General features: G+C 42.7%; 1 protein-coding gene across 4 annotated transcripts in view; it reads left to right on the top strand.

Annotated features, from left to right (window-relative positions):
* The window catches only part of rerea (arginine-glutamic acid dipeptide (RE) repeats a), a 118312-nt gene that overhangs the window by 51573 nt on the left and 41429 nt on the right, over positions 1–25310 (top strand). For all 4 annotated transcript variants that reach the window (XM_029505619.1, XM_029505617.1, XM_029505620.1 and 1 more), the window contains one exon: positions 4921–4991. In XM_029505619.1, the coding sequence (XP_029361479.1) occupies positions 4921–4991 (71 nt within the window). The remainder of the gene's footprint in view (positions 1–4920; positions 4992–25310) is intronic.

The raw sequence follows: 25310 nt of genomic DNA, 5'->3' as shown, positions 1-25310 counted from the left end.
CACCCCCACCCTCATCTCCTTCTGCCCTTCTAGCTCAGTGTATATTACAGAACATAGCCTCTACAGCTATCCCCCTGAGTATCACCTTGATAAAGAAGAGATGAGCATTAATTCAGTAATTTCTTATGAGAAAGCAGTTGGTTTGTATAGTGTACGCAGCGTTTATTGCGCAGAGAAAGACACAGTGTGAATGTGACGCAGCTGATCATGTGCTTGCTGCACAAACCTAGTGAGTTTATGTGTATGTTGCATTGCAAGTGTCATGTACACACAGAATGTTGCGCAGCTGGATAACAAGGGTCACGCTCCTTCTGTCATTTGTTCAAACTAGCTACCACCTCTGTCAGCTTTCATTTCTTTCAAGTTAAAAATGTTATATGTACCATCATCATTGCTAATGATGTACAGGATCCTCACTGGCAAGTACTGACATTCATTAATGATGCTATCAATGTTTAATTACAGCCCTATTATAAATGTTTAACTTACCAATACTAGTAGAATTCTAAAGAAAGGTAAGATAACCAGAAAGGCAAGTGTACAGCATAGCTGACTATCTGATTTAATCCCCTACTCCTTTGCAACAAGTCTTAAATGCAAAAGCTAAGAAAAAAAAATAAAAGACCCAAACTTCATTACCTTTTAATGTGAACTGCACCAATTCCATCATCTTTTTAAATGTGCACTGCCAACCATTTTCATGCAACTTAAAGTGCCTTTTTTACTTTTTTACTTTCACAGATAGATATTGAATTCCGTGCAAAGAAAATTGTAGCTCATTGAAATGCAGTATATTTGAATTCTGTTTTGAGCATTTACCCTCTTCAGAAGTTGGTATAATATAGTTGAGCAAGTGTTGGACTGGTTATTCCAGAGCCAAGACACCGTAGGCCACAGCTAGATTAGCATAGCGCATCCCTTCTGCTACAAAGGCTAGCTGTCGATTGGTTTGCTCTTTCCAGTCAAGCTAACATGAGGGACAAGCCTTTGGAGTAATCTCTTATAGAAACATAGCACTGTGAATCTGTAGCCTGTCGCTAACTGAACAGATCTATTTTTAAAAGGGTCTCTCTGCTCTCCCATCCCTCCCCACGCTTGAGACTCTGGGAGAAGGGCTTTTTAGTGAAATCCAACCACCTGCCGACTGCTAAATGAGAAAGCGTGGGCTAGCCGAGAGGGAAAGGAGAGGAGGAGGGGGTTGTGTTGTCAAAGAGCCTCTGTTCTCCCCTAGGAGCTCAGTCAGCTGTAGGCCTGCCCTATTGTAGAGAGTTGATAGTATCACTTGCCAGGTATTTCCCTCTGCTCTCCAGTGAGAAGAAGGGAGATCTGTTGGGCTGAAAGATGAGGAGAGGGGAAGTAAATTTGGGAAAGAATCAAGTGTCCATGCGCCTCTGGGGCGTGATTGCTTATTACTCCACCCCACAGGGGTTGACCCAGCAGGAAATGGCACAAGGCAGCCCTGGTCATCAGCAGGTCTCCCTCACGGAGCTGCTACAGTTGATGGTGGATCAGTAATAACACTAGTTTCCCTCTTTTCCCCAACCTTGCTGTCTTTTTTGGCCCTCTAGCCTCCTCACACCCCTGTGGTTCTATTATTGCATTCTTTGTGCTATTTAATTTTAGGATCAGTGTACTCAAGGGGAGCAGCTCTCTTAAAGCTGAGCACTGCTCTGCTGTGTGAGCTCTGCCAGTTTGAGCTGAGCACCACTTTTAACAATGCAGGTGCATCCTGCCTCATAGCTAACACTCCCAACTTGCAAGCATGGCTTAAACAAATACTTCGCTTGACTTAATACATCTGTCTTGTGTCCGAAAATAAACTCATATTCTTTCTGTGTTTAGTTGATTTCATTCCATAGCACACCCCATCACTGTTTACAAAACACCAGCATATATGGCTGTGTTCTCAATCTGACTTTTCCGTTGTTGCTGGCTTGTAAAAGAAAGCCAAGATGATATTAGCGAAGACCTCACCCCCTCCCTTCTGCTGGAATGCTGCAGCAAATTAAACAGCATCTTATTTGCCTGATACAGAGAGTGTAGGAACTGCTCTTTTGCTGAGCCTAGGTGTGTTTTAGATTAGACATGCTTGGCAGTCACCAGAGACTAGCTGGCTTAACAATGAGAAGCTGAGAAAATTGCTATGTATATGTGTGTGTGAGTCACAAGGTTATAATGATGAATATTCTGTTGCTTGAATGCAGCAGTGACAATGTCATTGGGGAAACAATGACTGTCAGGATCAGGTTTTCCACTGATGTGCTCAGGTCTGAGAAACTGTGCATAGTAGTTTGGTGATTATCTCCCGGTGTCAGAGTGTTGAACTTTCTCTTGTTCTCAATTGGTCTGGGTGGCGTGGCAGTCGACAGTGGATTTCAGGGCAGAGGGGAGTAGACATTAAACTTATGGCCGCTGGCGGAATGTGAGCACTCATCTACAAAGGTCCTGCTGCACTGATGCATCCGTTGAGCTAACACACACGTCAACCCTTTTTTTTTTTTTTTTTTTTAAGGGAGACCCATCCCCCCACTCAGACCCCCACCGCAGCCAAATCTTAAGTCCCTCCCCTTTCCACTTCTCCACTTGAGCGAGGAGACCCATTTCCAAATGCACAAAATGGCAGGAATGTTTAACAAGCTAGGCAGACCCTGGAGGAACTGTGTGGCCCCGCTTCGACAAGCCAACCAGCCCCCCCCCAGCTCTGTTGCCTCCTTTTTGTTCAAAGGGCAGATTCTCAAGCGTCAACTTGATTTTTAACTTTCGCATTCAGTGAGATTTGTGTTATAGTTGCTTTCAGAGAAATGCCCTTGAGGTAGTAGACTTTTAGTGCCCAGGGTGAATTTAAAATGTGCTTTTGACGTTCAAGGAATAGACTCGCTCACTGTCTGTGAATGATTAAACTAGATCCCTGTCTCTTTTTTCCCACCACCTATCTTTCTCGCTTTCACTGAATGTTCTTTATGCCTGTTGATGTAGACACGGAGATCTGGCCTCTAAATGAACGTGCGGACGGGGTGAAGGGACACTAAACCTTAATTCCCCCGATTTGACTCCTCCAAAACATGTCATCTCATACAGATTAGTCTCTTTTGTTCTCTGCCTTCCCCCACTCCCCCACTCCCTCCTGCTCCCTCCTCCTCTTCTACAGGCTTCTCTAACCACACACGCGCACACACACACACGCACACAACTGTGTCGCTCACAGATCACACAATAGCACTGATGGATATTTTCATTCATGTTATCTTGTAAATGACTTCCAGGGATGGTGTAGAGGAGGGAGAAAAGGGGAGAGAGAGGGTTCAAGCGAGAAGAGGGCAGTAGTGAGAGAGATATAATGCGTCACTCAGAGCCAGCAAGGGTGATAAACCCCACAACCAACCACCCCCCTCCTTTAGAACAGCTCATTCAGCCTACAGCAGATAACAAGCCCACCCTGGGGTTCCTCATACACACACACACACACACACCCGCACACTCTCACAGCCACTCAGAAAACAAAGCCCATGATGTCACGGGTGCACTCGTACATACCAGCCCCTCTACAAATGGTATCTTGGGTGTCAGAGCCATTTAATATCTTTGCTACCGCTCTTTTCCTCTGCAAGTGGTAAGATAAACCACAGCCAGATCGATAACTCTGTTGACACAAACAAATAAATAACAGATGATGGCATTGTCCGTCACGGGAAAAAAGCTAGCTGCACATCTTGTCAGGTAAAGGGTTGCGCCATCCTTCTGTGCAGAACAGCTCAGCATGTGTGAAATGAGCACTAGCTTATTGTGATGTCGGTGAAAGTCTCACCTATGTTGGCTTTTCTTTGCCTTTTGACAATCTAACTTTGCAGAGCTGTGAGGTAGTGGAGCACAGCAGCCTTACGCATGTGTGAACATTACCAGAAGCACTCCATACGCTGTTGTACTAAAATGTAGGCAAACCCAGGCAGCATTCAAATAGCTTGTTGCATTGCTGCCAGCTGAATAGAACTGTGTGTAATATTGTTGGGAAACAACTCTATTTTACAGATTGTTATTGAAAGAAATATTTTTTTCTTTGTTTGATCATACTTATGGTTTTGTATTTTAGCTAAGAGCTAAGGTGATTGTGGGACTATTATGCTAAGTTGACTTCTGTGAATGTAGATTGTCTTTTCTATAATATTTCTAAACCCTTGGCAGTTTCTGGAAAATGTGGTACCAGGCTCAGTAGTAGCCATTAACCATATCTCACACCAGCACCTCCCCCTCTTCTTAACAGAAGTGTTTTTTTTTTTTCTGTTTTTTTTTTATCCTCTACAGCGTGAATGTTTTTATTGAAGGGATGAGGGTTCATGACCTGGCCATACCACCAGTCACATTCAATTCAACTGCACAGCTGGTCAGGGCCACCTCCTCACACAAGAGAGGGTTGCTTTTAATACTTATGAGGCTTATGTAATTTGGTAACATTTTAAAATGTGAATGAGGCACAGGATGAATTCCTTTTTTTTTTTTACCCCTTTCTTTTGTATGTGTTGTGTTCCTACTTAACTAACCCAAAGCTAACTGGACATATATACAAACAATTGCGGCAAGTAGTCATTTTATAGAAACAGGTTACAGTGATCACTGCAGGGTGGGTTGGGGTTAAAGCTAGTATTGCTCAGTGGGGTATAAAAGGAGTGGAACAATAACACAATTCCCCTTGGGTGTAGTGTTTGCTTTGGAAAGGCAACCTTGTAGTGTTCCAAAAGTCCTTAATCCTATTACTCGCATTCCAATTGAATTTGACTCAAGGAGAAAAATGTCTTTTCAGCAGCGGTATCAACACACAAAATAATATATTGCTGAGACTAACTGCAGAAAAAACATGAAAGCTTTGGGAAATGCGAACATCACCTTTCAAATACGAACTGTTTTTTTCTCTTTCCTTACTTGCAGATTGCGTGTACATAGAGAGTCGGCGGCCCAACACTCCCTACTTCATTTGTAGCATTCAGGATTTCAAGCTGGTGAGTTTTTCTTTCTTTTTTTCTTCATATCTGACCCGTTTTATTTCCCTTTGTCCTCGTCCTGGCCTGTGGTTCAGCACCAACTCACCCACTCATGTCCCTGCTGAAAATACAAACCACTGTTTCACAAGGAGAACAGATTCCAACAGAATTTGTGCCACAATGACGTGTTCACCATAATTAGGAGATTCATGTGCAAGTTTTCTGTTACGCTCTGGAATAGTGTCAAGAAATGAATAAAAATCATAGCGAAGATGATTTAAAATCAGTTTCTGTCTAGAAATTTGTTTTCAAAGGGTTATGTGGAAAGATAAAAAAAAATCCCTGGAAGAATAAGGCTTGAATATTAACACCTTTGCAAATCATTGGCAGTGTAATAAGGCTCGTCATGGAAATAAAGATGTTTGTCGATGCACTTAATTGATTTAATGAAGGAGACCTTCACCAGTTTTCAATTGATTTTTTTATTTTATTTTGTTTTTTTTAAACAACCCAATGTGACCAAATTGCCTCTTTTGCTGAATGAAGAAAGAAATTAGTTTTTAATTTGCTCCTGAGGATAGCTGATTCATCAGAATTGGTCAGTTTAGTTAGTTAGTATTCTATGTAGAGGAAATGGCAATCAATTCAAAGGATTCGTCTTTTTTTTTTCTGATCGACTAATGACATGTAGCATGGTTTTGGAAATTATGAATGAATCACAGCTAGTTTCAAACTGTTTGATACATTTTACATGCAATATATATTGTTAAGGTGCTGTGCTATTAAACTAAGTGTGTTCACACTAGGGCTGAATGATTAATTGAATTCATAATTTGAGATGTGATTAGCAAATCACAAAAATCTGTGATTTAAAAAATACTTTATGCAGTAATCAGACCCAGAGCAAACACTTCCTCTTTGTAAGAGTCAGATTAAGCAACAGAGTGAGCGCTCCTTCATGATGTCCAATCAGAAGTGGCCTCAGCTGACTGTCTATATGCCCAACTGGGAAGTGACGTCAGCTTATATGTATTCATGACGACAGGATTGATCTGGAGGGCCGTTATAACTGCCAGTTATAATTTCTGCAACTTTCTAATGCCCTAGGCCTGTAACGTGAACAAGTATTACAGAGATTTGTCCAAATAAATCACAAATCAATAAATAAAAACAACTAAAAGATACAGACAGCAGCTCAGTCTCTTGTGCACACACTTTTTTACACTTTGAGTTGAGTGGCTCATGGAGTGTCTAACAGGAAATACTGTCCTCCACCGATGGATTTGTGAAATGTTGTTGTATTCGTGGTTTAAATTACAGAGGGGCTTTCAGGGAGCCCCATTTTCTGGTGTGGCATACCTTTTACTGACCTTCGAAGGGTGGCAGGCTAATTGTAGCCACTGCACTGTTAACATCACAGTTTTTTTTCGTCCCTTGTATGGCTTCCAACTGCTATAAAATGGGGAGTGGAAAACATTGTGCAGGTTTGTGTTAATGTGACTGCAATTTAGCAGGTAAAGATGACAAAAATACATAATCAGTGGGTTTATGGTACCATTTGAAATAACACCTCAGCTGGCTAGAGTTAAGATTGCTTGTCTTTAACAGATTGGTTGTGAAAGCAGCATGCAGAGGACTCAGTGAGGGGTGGTCAGGCCCCAGGGGGCCAGAGTAATGGCTGCCAATAGCCAGGGTGATGACTGGAGGTCAGCTCAGGGGCCACATACATCACTTTTGGTAAAGGGGGAATCATACATGTATATACATTTTTTCTGTGTACATTACAGTTAAGGATGTTGGCACTTGGGTTTCTTGTGTGAATATTTGTGTACGTGTGTGTGACGGATAGTTGTGTGAAAAGGGGTTTTAAGGTGAGTCTTGCAGAAGGGAGGGCAGCCTGGCCCCACAGCAGCAGGGCTTTAATCGGATTGCTACCAGAGAGTGCTGAGGACGGCAGGAAACCCCTCCCTGAGCTCAGACATGCAGGCATACACACTCACACAAAAACGCATGCACCTGCACGTTGATTAAGAGCGTCAGAAGAGGTCTGGGGCAAACAGAGGTAATTGTCCAGGGAGAGAGAGAGAATACAGGCTCCATTAGTTGGTCCCCTCTCTCTCTTTCTCCCTCCTTGTCTCTCTGTCTCTCTCACTTTCTGTTACTCCCCCCCCAATCCATCTGTAATTAATGAACAGCCATCTGCATGCCTGTATGTGTTTGAGCAGACTGTACCCTTGTCATCCTATGTTAAAACAACAAGCCCCGCTGGCTCTCGAAACAAGTACAGTGTACAAGTCAATGAGCTCACTTTGTCGCCAGGCTACACATCACAAAGATTGGCATTGTGCTTGTTACATTGAAACTCCTAATCTCTATTTACTAGACCAGCAGCACAAAATCCTCTTTTAGGATGATAGCTGAATTAGGTTGTAATTGATGAATGTTGGTAGAAACTACCATCAAGCCAGCCAAACTCAAATCTACTCAGTCACCCTGCACTAAAAACTGGGACACAGACTTGTGCCACTAGCAGAAAAAAAATGCTCATCCACTCATTCTGCTCTTTTGTCGAACATAGTGCTTGGTGTAATCACATTTCCTTCTCTCACTACAATATATTGGAAAGGAGAGGCAGCACAAACTAGAGACCCATGTAAGTGAACCGTGCATTAGCCATCAACTCATTCTCTTTATTTCCTATCCTCTCATCCCTCCCTGCATCTGTCTCCGACTCCTGCTTTTTCTTGCAGTGCAAATTATTGATCGGGCCCCTCTGTGTGTATGGTGGTGATGGTGGAGGGGGATGTTAGAGGCACAGCAGAGGGGGTGAAATTTTATTGGTCCAGAATCCAACAACCTCATCAGTATTGCCCCTCTTGCACCCTTCTTGTCTTTCCTCTCTCTCTCCTCCCTCAGTCTTTAGGCTGTAACAGTCTCACTCTGTGCTTTATCTAATGACCTGCAAATCTAATTAGTGCTGTGTAGAAATCCTGAATGCAACCATCAATCTCTCTTGCATGGGGAAGAACAAGGATTGAAGCCCACCTCTTTGTCTCTGTATATATTTCTCTCTGTGTATCTGAGTTGGGTTGACTCTAAGCCAAGTGCCATTACTTAGAAACACACATAGTACAGCCATTAAGCAATAACTTTAAAAAAAATCCATTCTGTGGTATTATTAAGCCATTCTGGGCTAAGGATAATCATTTCCCTTTATTTGTTTAAGCAACAGTGGCAGTTGGAGTGCCTACTGTCACCTATGTGACATATTGATCCAGCCATATAGATTTTAGTCTTCTGCCTTTCTCCTAAAATGTCTGCCCAGATACAGGGGTGACCAGTAGGAGGCCATTTTAACTGTTACCAAAATCAGCAGTATTTGGAAGACGGAAGTGAATACTCTTCATCATTAGAATAATTCTCCTCTCCATGCTAAAGAATGAAATCATTTGAAAAGGGCAAAAATTAATTAACAGTAGTTATTAAAATGTTAAGTTGTCTAACTGAGTTAAGAAAAGAATTCATTACAACACAATGCAGAATTCACTGGACAGGAAAGAAGTTTGAAGCAGTGAATAAAAATATTATTGAATATATTCAGGATACTCCATTTGCTTGTGTTACTATAAGTATGTAGAAAACCTGTATGAAGACGTGTAATAAAGTGTCTGTTTGACTCTGATGTCATTGTTTAGGTCGTGTAAGGGCCAACAATCAATGATTTCCCAAAAGAACTAGTCTCCGTTTACACTGGGTGTACAATCCTGTAATGTGATTACAATCTATATTTGATGATAGCAACACTGTGATCCTGCAGTAGATGTGTGTGTATACATCTGTGTCTTTGCAATGTCATTTATATTCATGATATGCAAGTTGTGTGATCATGCAACATTCATTGTTTGTTTTTGTTTTTTTGTTTGGTTTTTTTTTTTTTTGAGTGGTAACCTAAGACAATAAGCCTCCTGACAGCTGCTGGGCAGAGCAGCTATACCTGCCCATTGACCCCGACTTCACCAATCCATCCTGCTTTTCCCACCCTGGATTTCTCCTCTGTCTCCATTTCTCTCCCTTTCACTTTCTCATTCGTCTGTTTCTTCACGTCATTCTCCCCTCATCCCCAGTCCTCTTTATTTGCTGTCTCTCACCTCCCTCCCTCCTCCCATCCCATGTTCTGGTCATTGTGTCCATGTCCTCGACGCTCATTGACCCCCCTCCCCTCCCACAACTTCCCTCTTTGCTCATATCTAACCTCATTTGCTGTTATTGGCCAAGTCAGCTGTGTTTCATCCTCCCTCCCTTCCCTATATCAGCTTCTCTTTCTTTCTCTGCCTTCTCTCAGCATCCCTGTCTCCCTCCCTTGTTCGCTAATGGAGTGATTGCAGCGTTTTCTCCCTCCGGCAATGAGGGATTGAGGAGCCCAGTACACCAACAGACATCCACACAGAGCCTCACTCTTGCTGTTAGTCTTACACACACATACACACACACAGTTGTGGATCTCCCTGATTATGGACATTTAATTAGATGCCATGTACAATGCAATTATCTTGCCAGGAGTCCAGCTCAAATGTTGCCGGCCTGATGAGCTTAAAAGACTGATGGGTTTTCTTTGTGATATAACCAGTATACAGAATGAACTCTGTGCGCTGGTTTTTCTTTTTGTGCCCCTTAGCTGAGCATCACTTTATAGCCATCTCAAGGTTGAGTGTGCTCTGCTTGCTCTCTGAAATGTGTGCAAGTGAATCTGTTATATGTTGTGCATTCACACATGTCCAGTGAAAACACACTGTGATAGTGTTTGTTCAGGCTTCAAACTCATCAAAATGAAATGATACATCCACAGATGTACAATACACATGTGGTTGTAATTGGACATAATTGATGTGTCTCAATCTAATTAATGAGATGTTGAAATAAAAGCTGTTTTGAAAATAAAACGAGCTGCCAATAAATGCTAACCCCTATTGAATGGTATGTGGCCTGACATCTTGTGTTCAAGGTTTGCTTGTACCCTGGATGTCTAATCATTAAGAAGACGCAGTAAATTGTTTAACCTATTTCTAAGAAATCAGGGTCATCCTGTTGTACTGGAATTTTTATATTTTCACTCTCCCATGTTTATTCTTTTAACTGCAGACTCTCAAAAAAAAGCAGAAATATTACATTTCAAAATTTGTTTCTGCTCTGCATATGTCAAATCTATTTAGACTCCCATTAAATCTTGTAATAAATTTTTTTGAGATAACTGAATTAATAGCGTTTGTAATTCCAGAGGCATGTAAACACTAACTACATTTATAAACTGAATTCTTCCTTTGAGCTTAGTGAATTTCTCTGGTGTTTATAAAAAGATTTTATCTCCTTGGTGTTCTGAAGGAGTTTCAAATGATAGATTGGAAAGCACTAACACTAACACTACTTACTAGATACCTTACCAAAAAGCTATTCACAATTTGCTGTGGTTAACACTTAACATTGTAGTGTGACACAGTTGTTTTTGGAGGTGTATAAGAAAGAGAACTGTGAATTGGCTGTTTCCTTTTAGTCAATGTCATTTTAGATCTTTTTTTTAATGCAACATAAAATGTTCCTGCAGTATTTTATCACACTTGTTTTTCAGAAATATTTTTTATACAAGATGTGATCTTTTAATGAGCAGACAGACTAAAACTTTCAACATTATTTACTGATGCCCCTGTTTTTAGGTGTGTCATTAGGACAAATCCACTGTACATGTGTTTAAAATGCATGTTTGTCTTGGATGGATATGATAGCATAGGTTTCCCAGTAGTCATGTAAACAATGTGTGGACACCTCCCCTACTCAAATACACACCAAATGTTATTTGTATCCCAATGGTTTTAGTCAGTACTCATACAGCCTCAGAAACAGCCACCTCTTCAAAGTCCAAAATTGAAAATGTTTGATAAAGATGCAAATATATGTGCATAAATACGCATGCTTAACATGAGCAGTTATTAATTTTTCTGTTGATCCTGAGTATGGCCCTAATGGAATCCAAAGTGCTGCGAATTAGCTTAACAAGAAGATCCACTGGCTAATTAGCTTGCGGCTAGCTTGTCTGCACATATTCAGATATATGCAAAAATATCACTTAATGTACAATTTGGCCCTGGAACATGGAATTTCCCTCCATCCCTTTGAGCCATCTCCAGATTTCTACCTTTATCTAGCAGTGGTTTCAAAGTATCCCATGGTGCACGCCACAGTGATTCAATAAGAGAAAAAACATCAGGCTGTAGTCAACAACATTGTATTTGCTGCACCAAACTCTCTCATTTAAATCTTGCCATTGAAGTTGTGGTAGAAGGTTGGCTAGGCAGGCATCACTTGTCTCTTGTAACTGACTAGAAGGCTGAGAACTCTTTTTATCTTTTCTTTTCTCACCCTGTGACCACCCTCCACCCCATCCCCCCCGAACATTTTGAAATGCAATTATGGATCAGTGAGCACTGCCATCAGTCGCTCTTCTTGTTAATATTTATCGAGTGGAGCAGCAGCCACTGCCATCTCTTGAGAGTGAGGGGTGCTACGGTCATTAGGGGCAATTTTGTGTGTGTGTGTGTATGTGTTCAGTTCTTCCTTTCATTCCAAGGTCCACTCAGCTGCTGTAAGCACAGAGTTACATTTCGTAGGCATGAACATGTGGAGGTGCAGGCTTTCACTATTGTGTATGGGGCCATCTTAAGTGTCTGCTTGTCTCGGTGCTCTCTGTGAGGAAGCAGCTTTGACAAGGGCATCTAGGCGTCTATAGACACGGCTGGTCAGCCGAGCCTGCTGCAAGCTGTTTGATTGAAGCCTTCTGCCTGTAATGTTCCCCATTGAGTCGCTGCCTTAAAGCAATAGAACCAGAGCACAACAGCCACTAAACAGTGAATGGCCATTCATTGTCACTTACCTTCAAAGGGAAAATGGACCAGAAATGGTTTCTGACATTATACTTTTTATATCAGGTAGACTGGAGCAGGTTAACACATGAAGTGGATTTTTTTATTTGAACAAATTAATTCAGCTAAGATTACGTGCCTTTATTTGACAAATAGCCTCCTCTCTTTCCTGCCCCCACAGCAGAGAATTTTTTCTACTGCTACTTTGGCAGTATCAGGTGACTTTCCCCATTATGAGCATTTTGATTAATGCTCCTCTTTGAGGTATTCACCCACCAATCCTGCTCTCTCCTCACATCCTCCCTCTTACCCTGTCTCTGCACACTTTGAAATTTCATTGAGGTGAAGCCATTAAGGCCATTCTTTGTAAAAACATAGGGTCATTTAGCTGAGGTGTTGGGGTCAATAGCTGCAGCAGCTGCTGGTTCTATGCAAGTGTGTTCCTAATCTGCAAGACTGTTGTCAGTTTGCAAGCTTAGTGGATTTCTCAAATCAGATGGCGACAGGCATGCATCTCTCAGACAGCAAAAGAGCTTTGTCTCTCTTTAGGGAGGCAGGTTAGATTGATTGTCTACACAAGCACAGCATTGAATAAATAAAGCAATACAAATGGCAAGGTTGAAATAACAACACAGATCAGATGCAGCAAGTGGAGGCTGTGTTCAGCACTCTTTGTAGGTATAAAGCAAAGCCAACCCTCTTCTTGGCTCCTTGCTTCCACTCTCCCTTGCATTCCCCTCTTTTCATCTTTGTGGAAAGATAACACTTTTTCCTCTCACCCTCACTGCCCTCCTCGTGCATTAGCTAAATGCTGCTATGGAAACTAGTTGTTCAGCCAATAGGATTATCTCTTTCTCTAGGATAGAAGAGGGGGGATGGGGGGGTTAGATACACAGTAAAATCAAAATAGGGTTTCGTGTGTGTGTGTGTTTTTTTTTTTTTTTTTTTTTTTTTTTTAGACAGAGAGGGTGCAGCCTACGGACAGTGGGGGTTGGTCGGGCTCAAGGATCAGGCAAGCAGCCTTAGTATTTTCATAAGTCTCTTAAAAAGCTCAATCAATAGCCGCCTCTTTGACCCACCACTGTTAAATTATTCAGCAGAGAGGCCCTTTCTCCCGCTTTTCCCCCTCAGAGTTTCATTAGTTGAGTTTACTTTCACCGGCTTGGTTACATATCTCACACACAAACACAAATGCTTGCAAATTTGTCATGTCATTTTTCAGTGACAGATGACATTTGAGCCTTGCATATATATCCAAGTGCTAATTCCACCCCTTGTTGCTGAGTTGTTGAAATATTCAGTGGTGCCTCAGACACTTTCTTTTTTTCTGGCACATCACAAGTGAAAATGTCTCCTCTGATGTCTTCACTAACATCTGAAGCAAATTCGCTGCACTCCGGCATGGAGCACTACATTTTATCTTTAAAGCAGCAGAGCAAACAGAGTGCTATCTTTTTTGGCACTGTCTTTGATGAGCAAGTGGGAAAACAAATGTAGCAGTGGTGACAAAAAAGGCAGGTAGATTGGATACTGTTAAAGTCTGCAGAATTCCCTATCTAGATGGCATCTATGAAAATAATGACAGCCTGTTTAATTACCTGACCGGGACTTCCTGCTGAAAGGAAAACTTGACTCCTCCTGTGCTGTGCTGGGCAGCACACTAAATTACGGGCTAAAGGTCTATTTGAAGTAGGTTAATGTTCATAGTGTGTCTCACTTCTCATTGGGGCTTTATGATTTCCACAGTACATATCATAGGAGATACATTTCCTTTCACTTTTCTCCATTAATATTGCTTTCAGAAAGAATCTCTTGGCTTTGTCTGGCCACCCAGAGCTGAGTGTAGTAACCAGACACTAAACACTTTTGCGTGGATTGGTCAAGCTTTAATTGGATTGGCCTCTGTTCAGAAAATGGATGGCTAATTTTACCCCACCTCCTTGCCCTTTACCACTTTACATTTCCACTTCTCCCTCCTGTCAACTCCCCCACGCCCCACCCTCCCACCAGCTTAAGTGGGTATCTGGCGTGCCTCACCACTGGTTCTCAGCTCAGCTCAGTGTAATTTCCAGCTTGTCCAATGTGTGATGTGCCAATAAAAAAAGAATGAGAGAGGGTGGTGGTGGTGTGGGGGGGGGTGGTGCTGTGTAAGTGCAGATTTACAGTGGTATTGGGTTCACACGCTTCCACTAGAGCCCTATTTTTTCCTCCCTCTTTGTCCATTAAAGAACACATGGTGCAAATTAACTCTTGTTGGTAGAGAGAGCAAAGAGGAAGGAAAGGGGGGAGAACAGCAAGGACATCGGTCAGAGTGAGGAGCAGGCAGGAGAGGAGGAAATTTCAGGGATTTCTGTGTGGTCTTTGGAATGTCTACATTTCGTACCTTTGAGTTGGCTTCCTCACACAGCCTTTAAAACAACAGCAACATCGCCACAGGCTGCCATCTCAAGCAGCTCCCCTGCAGCAGTACTGCAATATCATATAGACCCTCTGACATTTGTTACAGCTTGCCTCACCGCTAACTTTATCCATCTTCCATCTCTGAATATTTATCAATCTAATGCAGAACAACTGGCTCATATATGTTAACACTTTGATCGTGAAAGGGGGACTATGGCTGTTAAAGAGTCATTTCTCTACAACAATGCAGTCTAGTCAGTGTTCATGTACAAGAAAACGCCTGTTCTAAACTTAGAACCCAGAGGACCAAAGGACTTATCAGTCATGTCATCGAGATATAAACACTGGATCTGCCCCATAACTAACAAATAAAAGCCTTGAGCCATTCACAACTTGAGCTTCTCCACTCGAATGAGACCTTTTAGTAGGCATGGTAAAATGCTTCGAACCATAAAATGTACCAATATCCACACAGATTGACTGTGCATAACCTCGCATTCTGCCTTACAAAAAGGCCGATTGTCTTTGGTAGTGTTTACAGTAAAAAAAAAAATATGAACGGGAAAAGAGCAGAACAGCCCCACAGAGGGCTTCTGCTGGATTTTAGCTGCACAGGTCTTTCCTTGGACACAGAAACAGGATTGTGTGTTTTCCATTCAGTGCGTCACGTTTCCGCCCATAATGTCTGCGACTGGTGTTGCATTTGCTTTGATGGGCGAGTCTAAATTATGTTTGCCTGTCTGTCACTGCCAATGGATCACATGGACTGAGTGAACCACAGCTGCTATGGCCTGGAGACACTTCACCACACTTGCTCACACTCTTCATTTATTCTGCACTTAGATGTTTGTGCATTTTTGTGAATTGTGTTTACACGCAAAGCATTGCACCCATTATTATTCTGACTTGTGAAACCCTAAATCCTTAGTTTTGCTCACCAAAAGCCATCTGCTCCAAACCGATAAATTCTCTGCCATCCCCTCTGCTCATCTGCTGTTTTGCAGCATTTACTTCAGCCCCAATCTCTCTTCTTCTTGGCTTCATTCACTCCCAAGCATCATTTCCACTGAGATTCAAGCTACTACCAATTGATTTTATTGTTGCTGCGATCTGAAAGAGTATGCCATGAAAAAATATAAACACCATCCGCGACGGTAAAGCCATTTCCTTTCATCAAAGGGCCGAGCTGCTCTATTCCCTCAGTAGCTGTATTCATTTCTCCTCCCGCCACGCTCAAACGCTCTTTGTTCTTCTCTTTATAGGAATGTACTTAACAGTTTGGCAGTGTTGTGTTTGTGAACAGAGCTGTCGTTGTTTCAGTAGACAGTTAACATTTGTGTACAGAGCAGAGGCAGGGAAGCCTTCGTTATTAAGCCTACTGTTAAAGTAGCCTAAGCACTATCTTAATGAAATGATTAAGAAACTACAGACCTCCCCTAAGTCTCTTTCTTTTTCTTTTTTGCATGGTCCTCAAATCCTCATGTCTTTTATCAGCCATTTCTCCTCTGTCTGATGCAGTTGTAAAGGCAAGCGACTGTCCTGCATGGCAATCTGTGTTGGGAGCTTTATCTGGCATGCTGTTTTATTCTTCACTTGCATTGGAGCTAATTGAAATAACCAGAGCATTTTAAATACTTTTTTCAATCTTGATGGGGCTGCCTGTGAGTTTATGGTTGGACTAATGCACTCAGTTATATAGATTTTGACTATGTCATACCAAGCTAACCTTGGGCTATTGAGCTTAAAAGCCCATTTGTACATTGAGATAATGCCCGGTCCATTTGAGGTCAATAACTCTTTATAGGCTCCCCTCATTTGCAATTTCATATCTTATGGCATTTTCTACCTTATTCCACTGCTACATCTCTCTGACTTCTCCTCTCTTGCTCTCCTCTACTGTCTGGTCCTTGTGATGAATCTCGTGCCTCAAGGCATTGTGAGATGCAGGGCTGATTTTGGCCCATTACTGATGGTGGCCCAGCACGTGGGCTTGTCCAAATCCATTCACACACCAGGAAGAGGGGACAGAGTGGGGGGGGGGGGGGTAGATCAGCTCTCTCCCGATTACCTCCCACTTCTCTGCCTCTTACCTGCACCTTCCTCTCCAGGTGAAATGGAAAGATTTAATATGCAGCCCTGTAGGGGTGGGCAATGGAGTTGGCAAATGAATGTAAGGGGCTCTCCCTATTACCAAGTCGATGATGTTGAGGAATGTTGGAGTTGTGCTAGATCTATAGACAGTGACCTATCGTCCTCTCTTCCCTGCAGAGCCAAGATACACACTTTTATGTAAAACATACAACTAATTTTCCCAGCGGGTGCACCACAGTGAAACCTCTGGAACGAGTGCTTCTTGCTGTAGACTTGTGACAGGACCCATAGGTGACTGATGGAGCTTGCTGTTAACAGATGGCAAACTGTCTTTTGGTGTGTTTTTTGGCCCAAAAAATTGATCTCCAAAGATGCCTCCCTGGGTCATTGGAGGGGTTTTTAGATGAGCCTACTTTCAGTGATAATGAGACATAATGTTGTTTATTTTACAAAGTCCTGCTTTTCCTTTTTGGATGATGCTAACTGAGTGTTACTTGCAAGTTAATTCAGTTCTTTTAGTTTCACATCACACAACTGAAATAAAGTGACATTGGGCCATTCTAAGAGGTTATATTGCAGTGCAATACAAGAACAAATTTGAACAGTGATAGGTAGACACAGGGAATATTGATTGTTGCCATTGATCACACTCTGTCCTTGCTCTTTGCCCTTGTCTTTATCTTTGTTTGGGCTCTGCTCACTTGTCAAAATTTTACATATGAGCTCTCTCATCCAGTCCAATGCAGTATTGTGTTGAAAAGGCGGAGGTGTTGCATGTACTTCAGAATAGATTTAACAACTGTGGTCTTGAGTGGATAGCTGTGAATCTCCAGCTTAATTCAGGACACAGCAGCAACTGGCTGTAATAAGGTGCAAACTGTTTGCTGCCACACCAAAACGCCAGTTAAATGCCAAATGGCAGTGAGGATGTGTATAATATGTGGAATCTCTGGCCTGTTGCTTTAGACTCTGCTGGATTGTTGCTGCTGCCAGAAAGAGGTTACTCAGAGATAAGTGGTTGTTCATGTGGCATCGGCCCACACTGCCCTTGTTAGCTTGTCAGCTAGGACTCCCCATCCAATACCTTTTGCACTCTACCAGTTATTGTAAGCAGAGATGCTGTCTCATAACCAGGAGAGAGCTGGTATTTAACCAATTAAAGGAGAAATGTTGATCAATGAGCCAAAAGCTCCTGCTGCTTGCACAGTTTAGACAAGCTCAGCTTTTGGTGAGGAAATTCATGAAAGCAATGTAGCTATGCACACAATTAGGGGAGCCATCCCCTAAACTTCTTATCTCTGACAACTGAACATAGCTGACTTTGGCTCTTGCTAAAAAATCCTTTGTCTATGCTGGTCAGAGTCCCACTCTCAGCTGTTTCTCTTAACTGCTTTGACTTTAGCACTGCACTGCAGATCCTTAAAAGGAGTGTAGATCAGCTGTGTGAGGGCTCTGCACAGAATCACAAGGTGTCTTGAGCCCACCTGCCAAGCCCCACCACAGCCATCTTTAGCATTGCTCTGACAAAAACCACCAGAGCACAGCCAGCTCTATGCCAACCTGCTGAAATCTTATGCTATGTGCTACAGCAACAATATGTATTATTGTAATAAATCATGTTAAGCTGGAAATCATTGGCTTGCTTTGAAGAAGGAGACTGTTTTCTCTAGACTGGTGCAGCAACCGCTGAGCTTTATAGTCTTTTAAGTAAAGCAAGGCTACACATCCCCACATCCCTAGCAAAGGTTCTAATGTCTGTGGGTGTGCTTGCATCCGTCTGTGTGAGTAGCCTGTGTAATCACTCCTAGCTGGCGGGCTCAGAGGGAGAGGGGGAATCAATGCAGTGGGCTATGAAGAGAGGAGGGAGAAAGGAAGAGAGAGGGGGAGGAGGCTGATCAATATCATAGCAGCAGGGTGGGGTAATACCCACTTCATGCAGCGCCACCACAAACAGGGAGGAGTGTGGGAATGAATTGGGGGACGCAGAGGAGAAGAACAGAAATAAGAGAGAAGAAGAGAGGGAGGGGCAACAGTAAGAAGATGCAAATCTCAGTGGCGCCGGTAAACAAGAGGCTTTGTGTCAATCACCAGCCAAAGTGGCACATTTAGCATTCCCCTCTCTGCCTCAACCATTCCAACACTGATGGGGGGGTTGCTTGGCAGCTGCCTGCCAATTGGTCCATTCTAGTGACGAGGTGTGGCTGCACAGCAGTAATGTATGGGCTGTCATAGCAATGATATCCACTGTTTAAGAGTCATCAATAACCCCCACCCTGTTGTCTTCCACAGACTGTTAGTCAATGTCTACTGGATCATCCCATCATCATATCACTATACACACACACAATCTATTACCAGTATCCACTCTGTTACAAATGGCTACCTGTAAGAACACCTAATCACCCTCCACCCAAGGGCAGGTGGATGTCAATCACACCACCATGGCAGAGTGGGGAAAAATTGTGAGAATTTGCCAACAAAACGAGTTGAAAGTGGGCAGGCTGAAGCCAGCAGCTACAGTACATAAAGCTCTCCCTTTATGCTGCTGCTGCTTTTTGTTTGAGGTTGCGTGTACCATACCAGATCTCATGCTGATGCTGATTGCATGGTATGGTGAACTGTGTATCCTTTCTGCTTGATTTAACTTCAAAGCCGTGGCTGCTCTGAGCTGGGCAGGCTTCACATGGCTGTTTAGAGCTGGGAGACAGGATGTGATGGCGGACAACTGAACTGTACACTGTAAACGGACACTTCCTCTGCGGTGGGTAGGAAGTCCCCACCAAACCATATGGTCACACTGGGATGCACAGATCTTTTTGTGTGTGCATGTCGGGGGGGATCTTTGGTTTCTCTACCCGGTTAGTTTCTGAATTTGTTGGTGCATTTACTCTTCTCCCTTTCCCAAGTATTGTATCTTACCCCAAACACGCTGTTACAACTAATTACATTGACCTGGGCTCTTATCTAACAAGACAGCTGGATATATGTATGTGTGAGTCACCTCTCAGTGATGGTGGCAGGGTAAAGTGAAGGGTGAATGTGAGGCAATAGGTGATTTGGCAGGAAGAAAGCACCGCCTCAGACAGACCTCTGTCTTTTTGTTCCATCTCTTTTTGCTTTCCCTTTCTCTCACTCATTGCGGGTAAACAGTCATCTCCCTCTCCTCCCTGGCAGAGTGAGCCGAGGCAAGTAATTCCCCCATCTATAGCAAAATCCTTCGCCTCTCATACCCAGCCCTGGACGCTGCTGCACAAAGCAAATGTAGTCTGAGCCTCTGTGTGTATGTGTGTGTTTGTGTGCATGTTCAGAGTATGCCTTTTGATTTACAGGCACACACGGATAAATGGGCGGAGAAGGCTTTGATGTGCCTGGGTTGCAGAGAGTGGAGATGTTGGTGTGTTGTTCAACCTCTTTGTCTCATGCTATATCTCAGTGGGTGCGCTGTTTGTGTGTGTGTGTGTGTGTGAGAACAATAACCAATATGTTTGACACTATTCTCATCAACACTGAAAGGTTTTTTTCCCATGTACTGCATTACTGAGTAACCATGCGTATTTCATAGTGGAGTAGTTTGTGAGGTCAGTAGGAATTAAAATATGTTTTAAAAAAATCAGGACATGATATTTTCTCTCATCCTTTCTGAACAGTCTCCCGCTGATACCATACTGTGCTAAATGTTCTCTTGGTCCATTGCCATTGTTTTATGAAGGATAAACATCAACTGAAGCAAATTTAAAAAAGAACTTTGGACTTTAAACTCAAAGATTTTAATATATCAGTTTTACAGTTCCATCTTCCTTTGGACTTTAATCTGAATTATTTTTATTTTGCATGTGATTAAGTCAGTGTAGAGTATGCAGACACTTACAGTCTCACAAATGTGTTAAATCTGTGCAAAAATGTCTTCAGGTATATTTTTACACTTGACGACAGCAGTTGCATTCACAGTTTTTCTGCTGTGCTATTATAGCACAGTATGTGCATGGGTTTCCATTGTTTCTGCCTTACTGAATTAAATAATTTATAGCTTCCTACACATTTTAATCCTGCCTCTTACGCAAGCATTTTAATATTTTCAAACATTAATTATTTATATCCAATTAAAGCCATGGTTTTGCTATTATTTTGTTACCTTCTTAATTTACATTTTTTGCTCATTAACTCATTCCACCTTAACTCATTTGACAGTTAAAGATAAACAAAAGGCAAAACATCCCTTGCAAACTAACGATGACTAAGTTGTGTAGGAAGTATCTATGAAAACTTATGCCAATGACACCATCACAGCTTTGTATCACAATTCAGCCTTTCAGTGTGTGTTAGATATGGTCTGTAATCATCAAATTAAAGTCGAAAACATCCTCTGGGACTGTTTTTTTTTTTTGTTTTTGTTTTTGTTTTTGTTTTTGTTTTTTTTGGGGGGGGGGTTGTTTTTTTTTTTGTTTTTTTTACGCAACAACTAGACAGAAATGTGTCCTCATCAAAAAGTCAGTCTTTAACAATGTTACAATATGGTGGCTGTCATTGCTGGTCCAGACTGAGAGTCATGCAGTACAGCTCCTTCTAACAGGCCTGCCTTGTTTTTGCAGCTGTGTTGTCTACAATACATCTCTTGTTGCAGCACAGCAGGAGGCTGCCCAGAGCTTCTGGCCTGTGTGTGTGCACATGTTATAATCACATTCTTTCACAATGTTCAGACTGCAAAAAGCCTTTTGATTTGGTGAGCTATAACCATATTTTGGCAAAAGTCCTATAAGTGTAGTGTCTTTTGTTCACACTCATACTAATACAGCCACTTTCATTTGCATCCACACTGATATTTTGAAACACACATGGGTAGGTAATTTGCATGTGATTATTTGCATATTGTACAAAGTAAGCATGCCTGACAGACCACCCACTGTTCAGCTAGTGTGGCATCTGGCTGATACACAGCTTACATGATGTATTACTGATAGGGCCAGTGTCATCACTAGAGACTGAAAGACAGGCAAGGTCACCTTCAGACACAGAGATAGAGGGGGTTAGACGGAAAGATGTATATCTTCAGAAGCAGTGGCCAGATAAAACAATATGATCAAACCTGCTTAAGCTTGTGATGATGTGAGCTCTTTTCTATTTTCTGTCCATTTCTACACACAGCATTAAGATCTGATTTTGGGTGCTTGTGCCATTATTCTCTGCTTGTTTGCCTCCATCTCCGGCTGAGAATTGCCACCATTCTTTCTCCTCTCTGTGTGTTTGTGTTCTTACACGGAAACTGTTGTAAATGTGTGTGTGTTTATAGGCAATTTATTTGAGTGAGCTCAGATATAATCCTATTATCAGTCTGTCAATGTGAGGTGACTACATAGACCACACACACAGAGCTTTTTGACTATTCTGTTTATGACACGCACATATCCTATAGAAAGTCCTCTATGACCTGACAGCTGCTCTTATATAGAGACACCTTAAAGAATTCACATATTGTTCCTCTTTAACGGCTCTCAATCATCCCACTCAAATCACACACCCCCATCAGTCTCTAAAGTGGCATATATCTGAGCACACACCTTACTGTCTCCCATGTGAGCTGTTGAGGAGTTATGATACTCCCACGTTACCCGTCACGCATACATATCTTCGTCCTGGCCAAATTGTATTTGCTTTTTACATTTATTACTACTGTATTAACCCATACTTTCACCTGAAAGTGAAATACTCCCATGTATGTGTGTGCCTGTGTGAATTATAACCAGGCTGGAGATCGATTAGCATTGGCTTCAGCCAGCCTTCCTATTTCCTGTCTTCCATTACAGCGTTCAATCACCACACAAGTCCTTCTTGCCTTGCTCTGGAGGCTACCACTGGCAGTTGTACGCACATGGACACAGGGTCTGGATTAGCTGTCTTGGCACACATCCAATATGACCAATAAGTCCACACACACACACAGCTTGATATTCATATCCTTTCTGCACACCCCTCTCTGAGAGCAGTCCCCCTCTCTCCCTCATCAGCAGTAGTCCAGTCAGTTTTAGTAAGATGTCTTATTAGCTCAATAGGCTATTCTAACAAGGCAAAGCTAGCATAATGGATCACAGGCAAACATGGTTCCAAACAAAACATCAGACCGTTTAAACACTTGGTGCAAAACAAAGGAAGCCTTTGCTGTCCAAAAACGTCAGCATTCCTCAGTCTTTGTGTTTGTGTGTCTAACTCCTGACTCATGGGTATTACTTTGAGACCAGGCAAGCCTCTGCTCTCAAGAGAACATCCAGGGCTACGCACAAACACACATGCACTGGCAAACACACTAATACACACATAGCCAGGTATCAAAGTGAGGTGGCTTTGAAGTGGCTAAATGAAAGGCTGTAGGCAGAAATGACAATTTTTTCTGGCAGGCTATAGCTGTGTATCTGGTTGAGAGGGAGATCTCAGAAAATAAAGTCACTATTATGATCTGAACACCCAGATATGAGCTCTCCTAACCGCCTCCATCTGTCCTTGCACAGCCTGCGTTTGAAGTCTCACTTGGATCTGCAGTCTAGTCTACACCCTGCTAGTTCTGCAAGGATTTCTGTCTGTGTTCACAATATAAAAAAATAGAATGTAGTGGCTGTATTTGGGAGTAGCCTAAGTCACTGAACACACATTTTCAGGTCCCTGGTTGTACCTGTGTGTGTGTGTGTGTGTGTGTTATGCAGTTAAAGATCATAATTATTCTTTATATTTATTCGTTAATTATGTTCTTTATTCTTTATATCCTGTTTCCTTTTGACTTCACAGTCCTGCTCTCTCTGTGCCATCACTTAACTTGTCTTAAATTTCTTGGCTAAAATACCGTGCAGCAGAAGTGTGTTGGAGGCTAAGACAAATATTTAAGTTGGAAACTGCCTGGCTATTTTACAGAGAGAGCAGCTCAATTCTCTCCATCTAGAAAGAGGGCAATGTGGTCAACATCATATATTTTCTTAATATTTCTGCCATTAACTGATTTTCTCTCCCACTAGGCATCTGAAATAAGGTTAGAGAAGCAAAGACTGTTGTAATTAGCCCCGTTTGTTACCAGCATGGAGTGAAACAATGTGTTGGATGAGCAGACCTCAGATGTGACAGTCATGTGTGATGCCTGTGACTCTTTAGTGTATAAAGTATGCCTGTGGTTGCCAGTATGATCCACCATTTGTGGCCCTCAGCCCTCAAGTCTTAATTAGTATCATCTGTGAGCGCCACGTGACTCAGTCCCTCTATCTGTTTTCTTTCTGCCACCATCATTCCTTTTGTCTAGATGACAGGAGGAACTTCTAGATGTATTGGCGTATGCTGACGAACAGTACAGTGACACACATCTGTCATAAAGTGATTAAGGCGCGTCTGCTTGATTCCTTGAGAGGGGGTTTTAAATTTAAGGCAGGCATGGGCGCTCATGTTCAAAGGCGCACGCACATACACACACACAATAAGAGCAACAAGAGCAAATCTGCCCACTTTGAAACAGCTAATGCTCATCCAATCCAATATGGAGCCGGGCTGACAGATGGGCCCAGTGTGTTCAAAGCAGAGGGCGCCGATTTAATATCGAAACAGGTCAAGCCAAAGAGAGAGACACCCCTGTGTAGGCATGGTGCAAAGGTCCTGCCAGCTCCGCCACCACAGCTGGGACTCACCTCACCTCCTCCCTCTACCTCCCACACGCTCTTCATTTGTTCTTGTTGCCAGGGGAAGCAGACTGCACAGTTCCTATCCCAAAACGCTGTAATCAATGTTCGTTTAGTGTTATTATATGTGCCTAAGAGAGGGAGGCTTGAGGGGCAGGTTGTCCTTCCTTCCTCCAAGTAGCCAAGTGCTCACAGTGAAGCCCATAAGGAAAGGAGGATTTCAGAGTGGAATCCTGCTGCTGCTGGCTCTGACAGCCTGATTTAGAGGTGCTTTCTCTTACCTCTGACACAGATTCCCAGCCTGCCCTGCTGTACTGCAGGGCTGGCAGAAGAATAGTTGTGCTTATCCTGAAAGTCTGTTATTTGTGTGTGTGTGTGTGTGAGAGCGAGCGAGCGAGAGCATTTTCTTGTATGTTTGCTCACACTGCATGCTGGCATTTCTTTTTAACAACCTCCTTTGTCAGTCACTGAGATGTCAAAGATTGCGTGAGCACAGCAGATCTCTTGTACCTCACCAGTGTATGTTCACACACATTCAGTTTGTGTGTGTGTGTGTGTTGTGTCGTCCAGATGGAAGTGCTTATTGAATGCTGGTGTGCTGGCAGATCTCTCTGTCTCAGAGAGAGCGGGAGAAAATAAGTTAGAGAAAGAAGCAAAATGAGGAAGAGAGAAAGCAGAGTGGAAAACCCTTCCAATCAGATCCATCATCTTTGTGTCTGTGTGTGTATGTGTGTTTACGCGGTGTTTGAGTGATCTTCCCAGCCAGCTCTTCCTGCCTGCCTCCCCTCTCTAATCTTATCATGTCAGAGCAGCAGATTAGTCCTCCAAGATCTCATCTCTGCTTCCAAATGCCACAATCACTCTTTTGTTCTTTGGTTGTGCCTACTCTCCCCTGGCAGCAGACAAGGTGAATACTCCAACAATCCACTTTCCATACCATTTTGAGCTTCCACTTGTCAATGCCACACAGCTACTAGCCCTGATCTGCCGTACCTGAGCCTCCCCTGCCCCTGGGGTGTTGGCTAACTAAGCTGTTAGCTCAGCAGCCTCCTAGCCTAGCTGAACTGCTTGACATTCCTGGCTAACACTGAGCTGCTGCTGCTGCTCTCTTTGACCTCCCCCTCTTTCCTCCCGCACTCCCTCCCTCTCACTGTCTCCTTTGTCTGGGTTTTTGGGATATATCTTTCCTTCCTTACTTCTGGCTGCCACCTTCTGAAGGAAGTCATAGATCCTGGTTGCTGATGTCACTTGTGTGTGGGGGGGTTAGCAGAGGAAGAGGAGAGTGTTTG

Source organism: Echeneis naucrates, chromosome 7, assembly GCF_900963305.1.
Source record: "Echeneis naucrates chromosome 7, fEcheNa1.1, whole genome shotgun sequence".
Taxonomy (NCBI): Eukaryota; Metazoa; Chordata; class Actinopteri; order Carangiformes; family Echeneidae; genus Echeneis; species Echeneis naucrates.
This window is presented reverse-complemented; position numbering and strand designations above follow the sequence as displayed.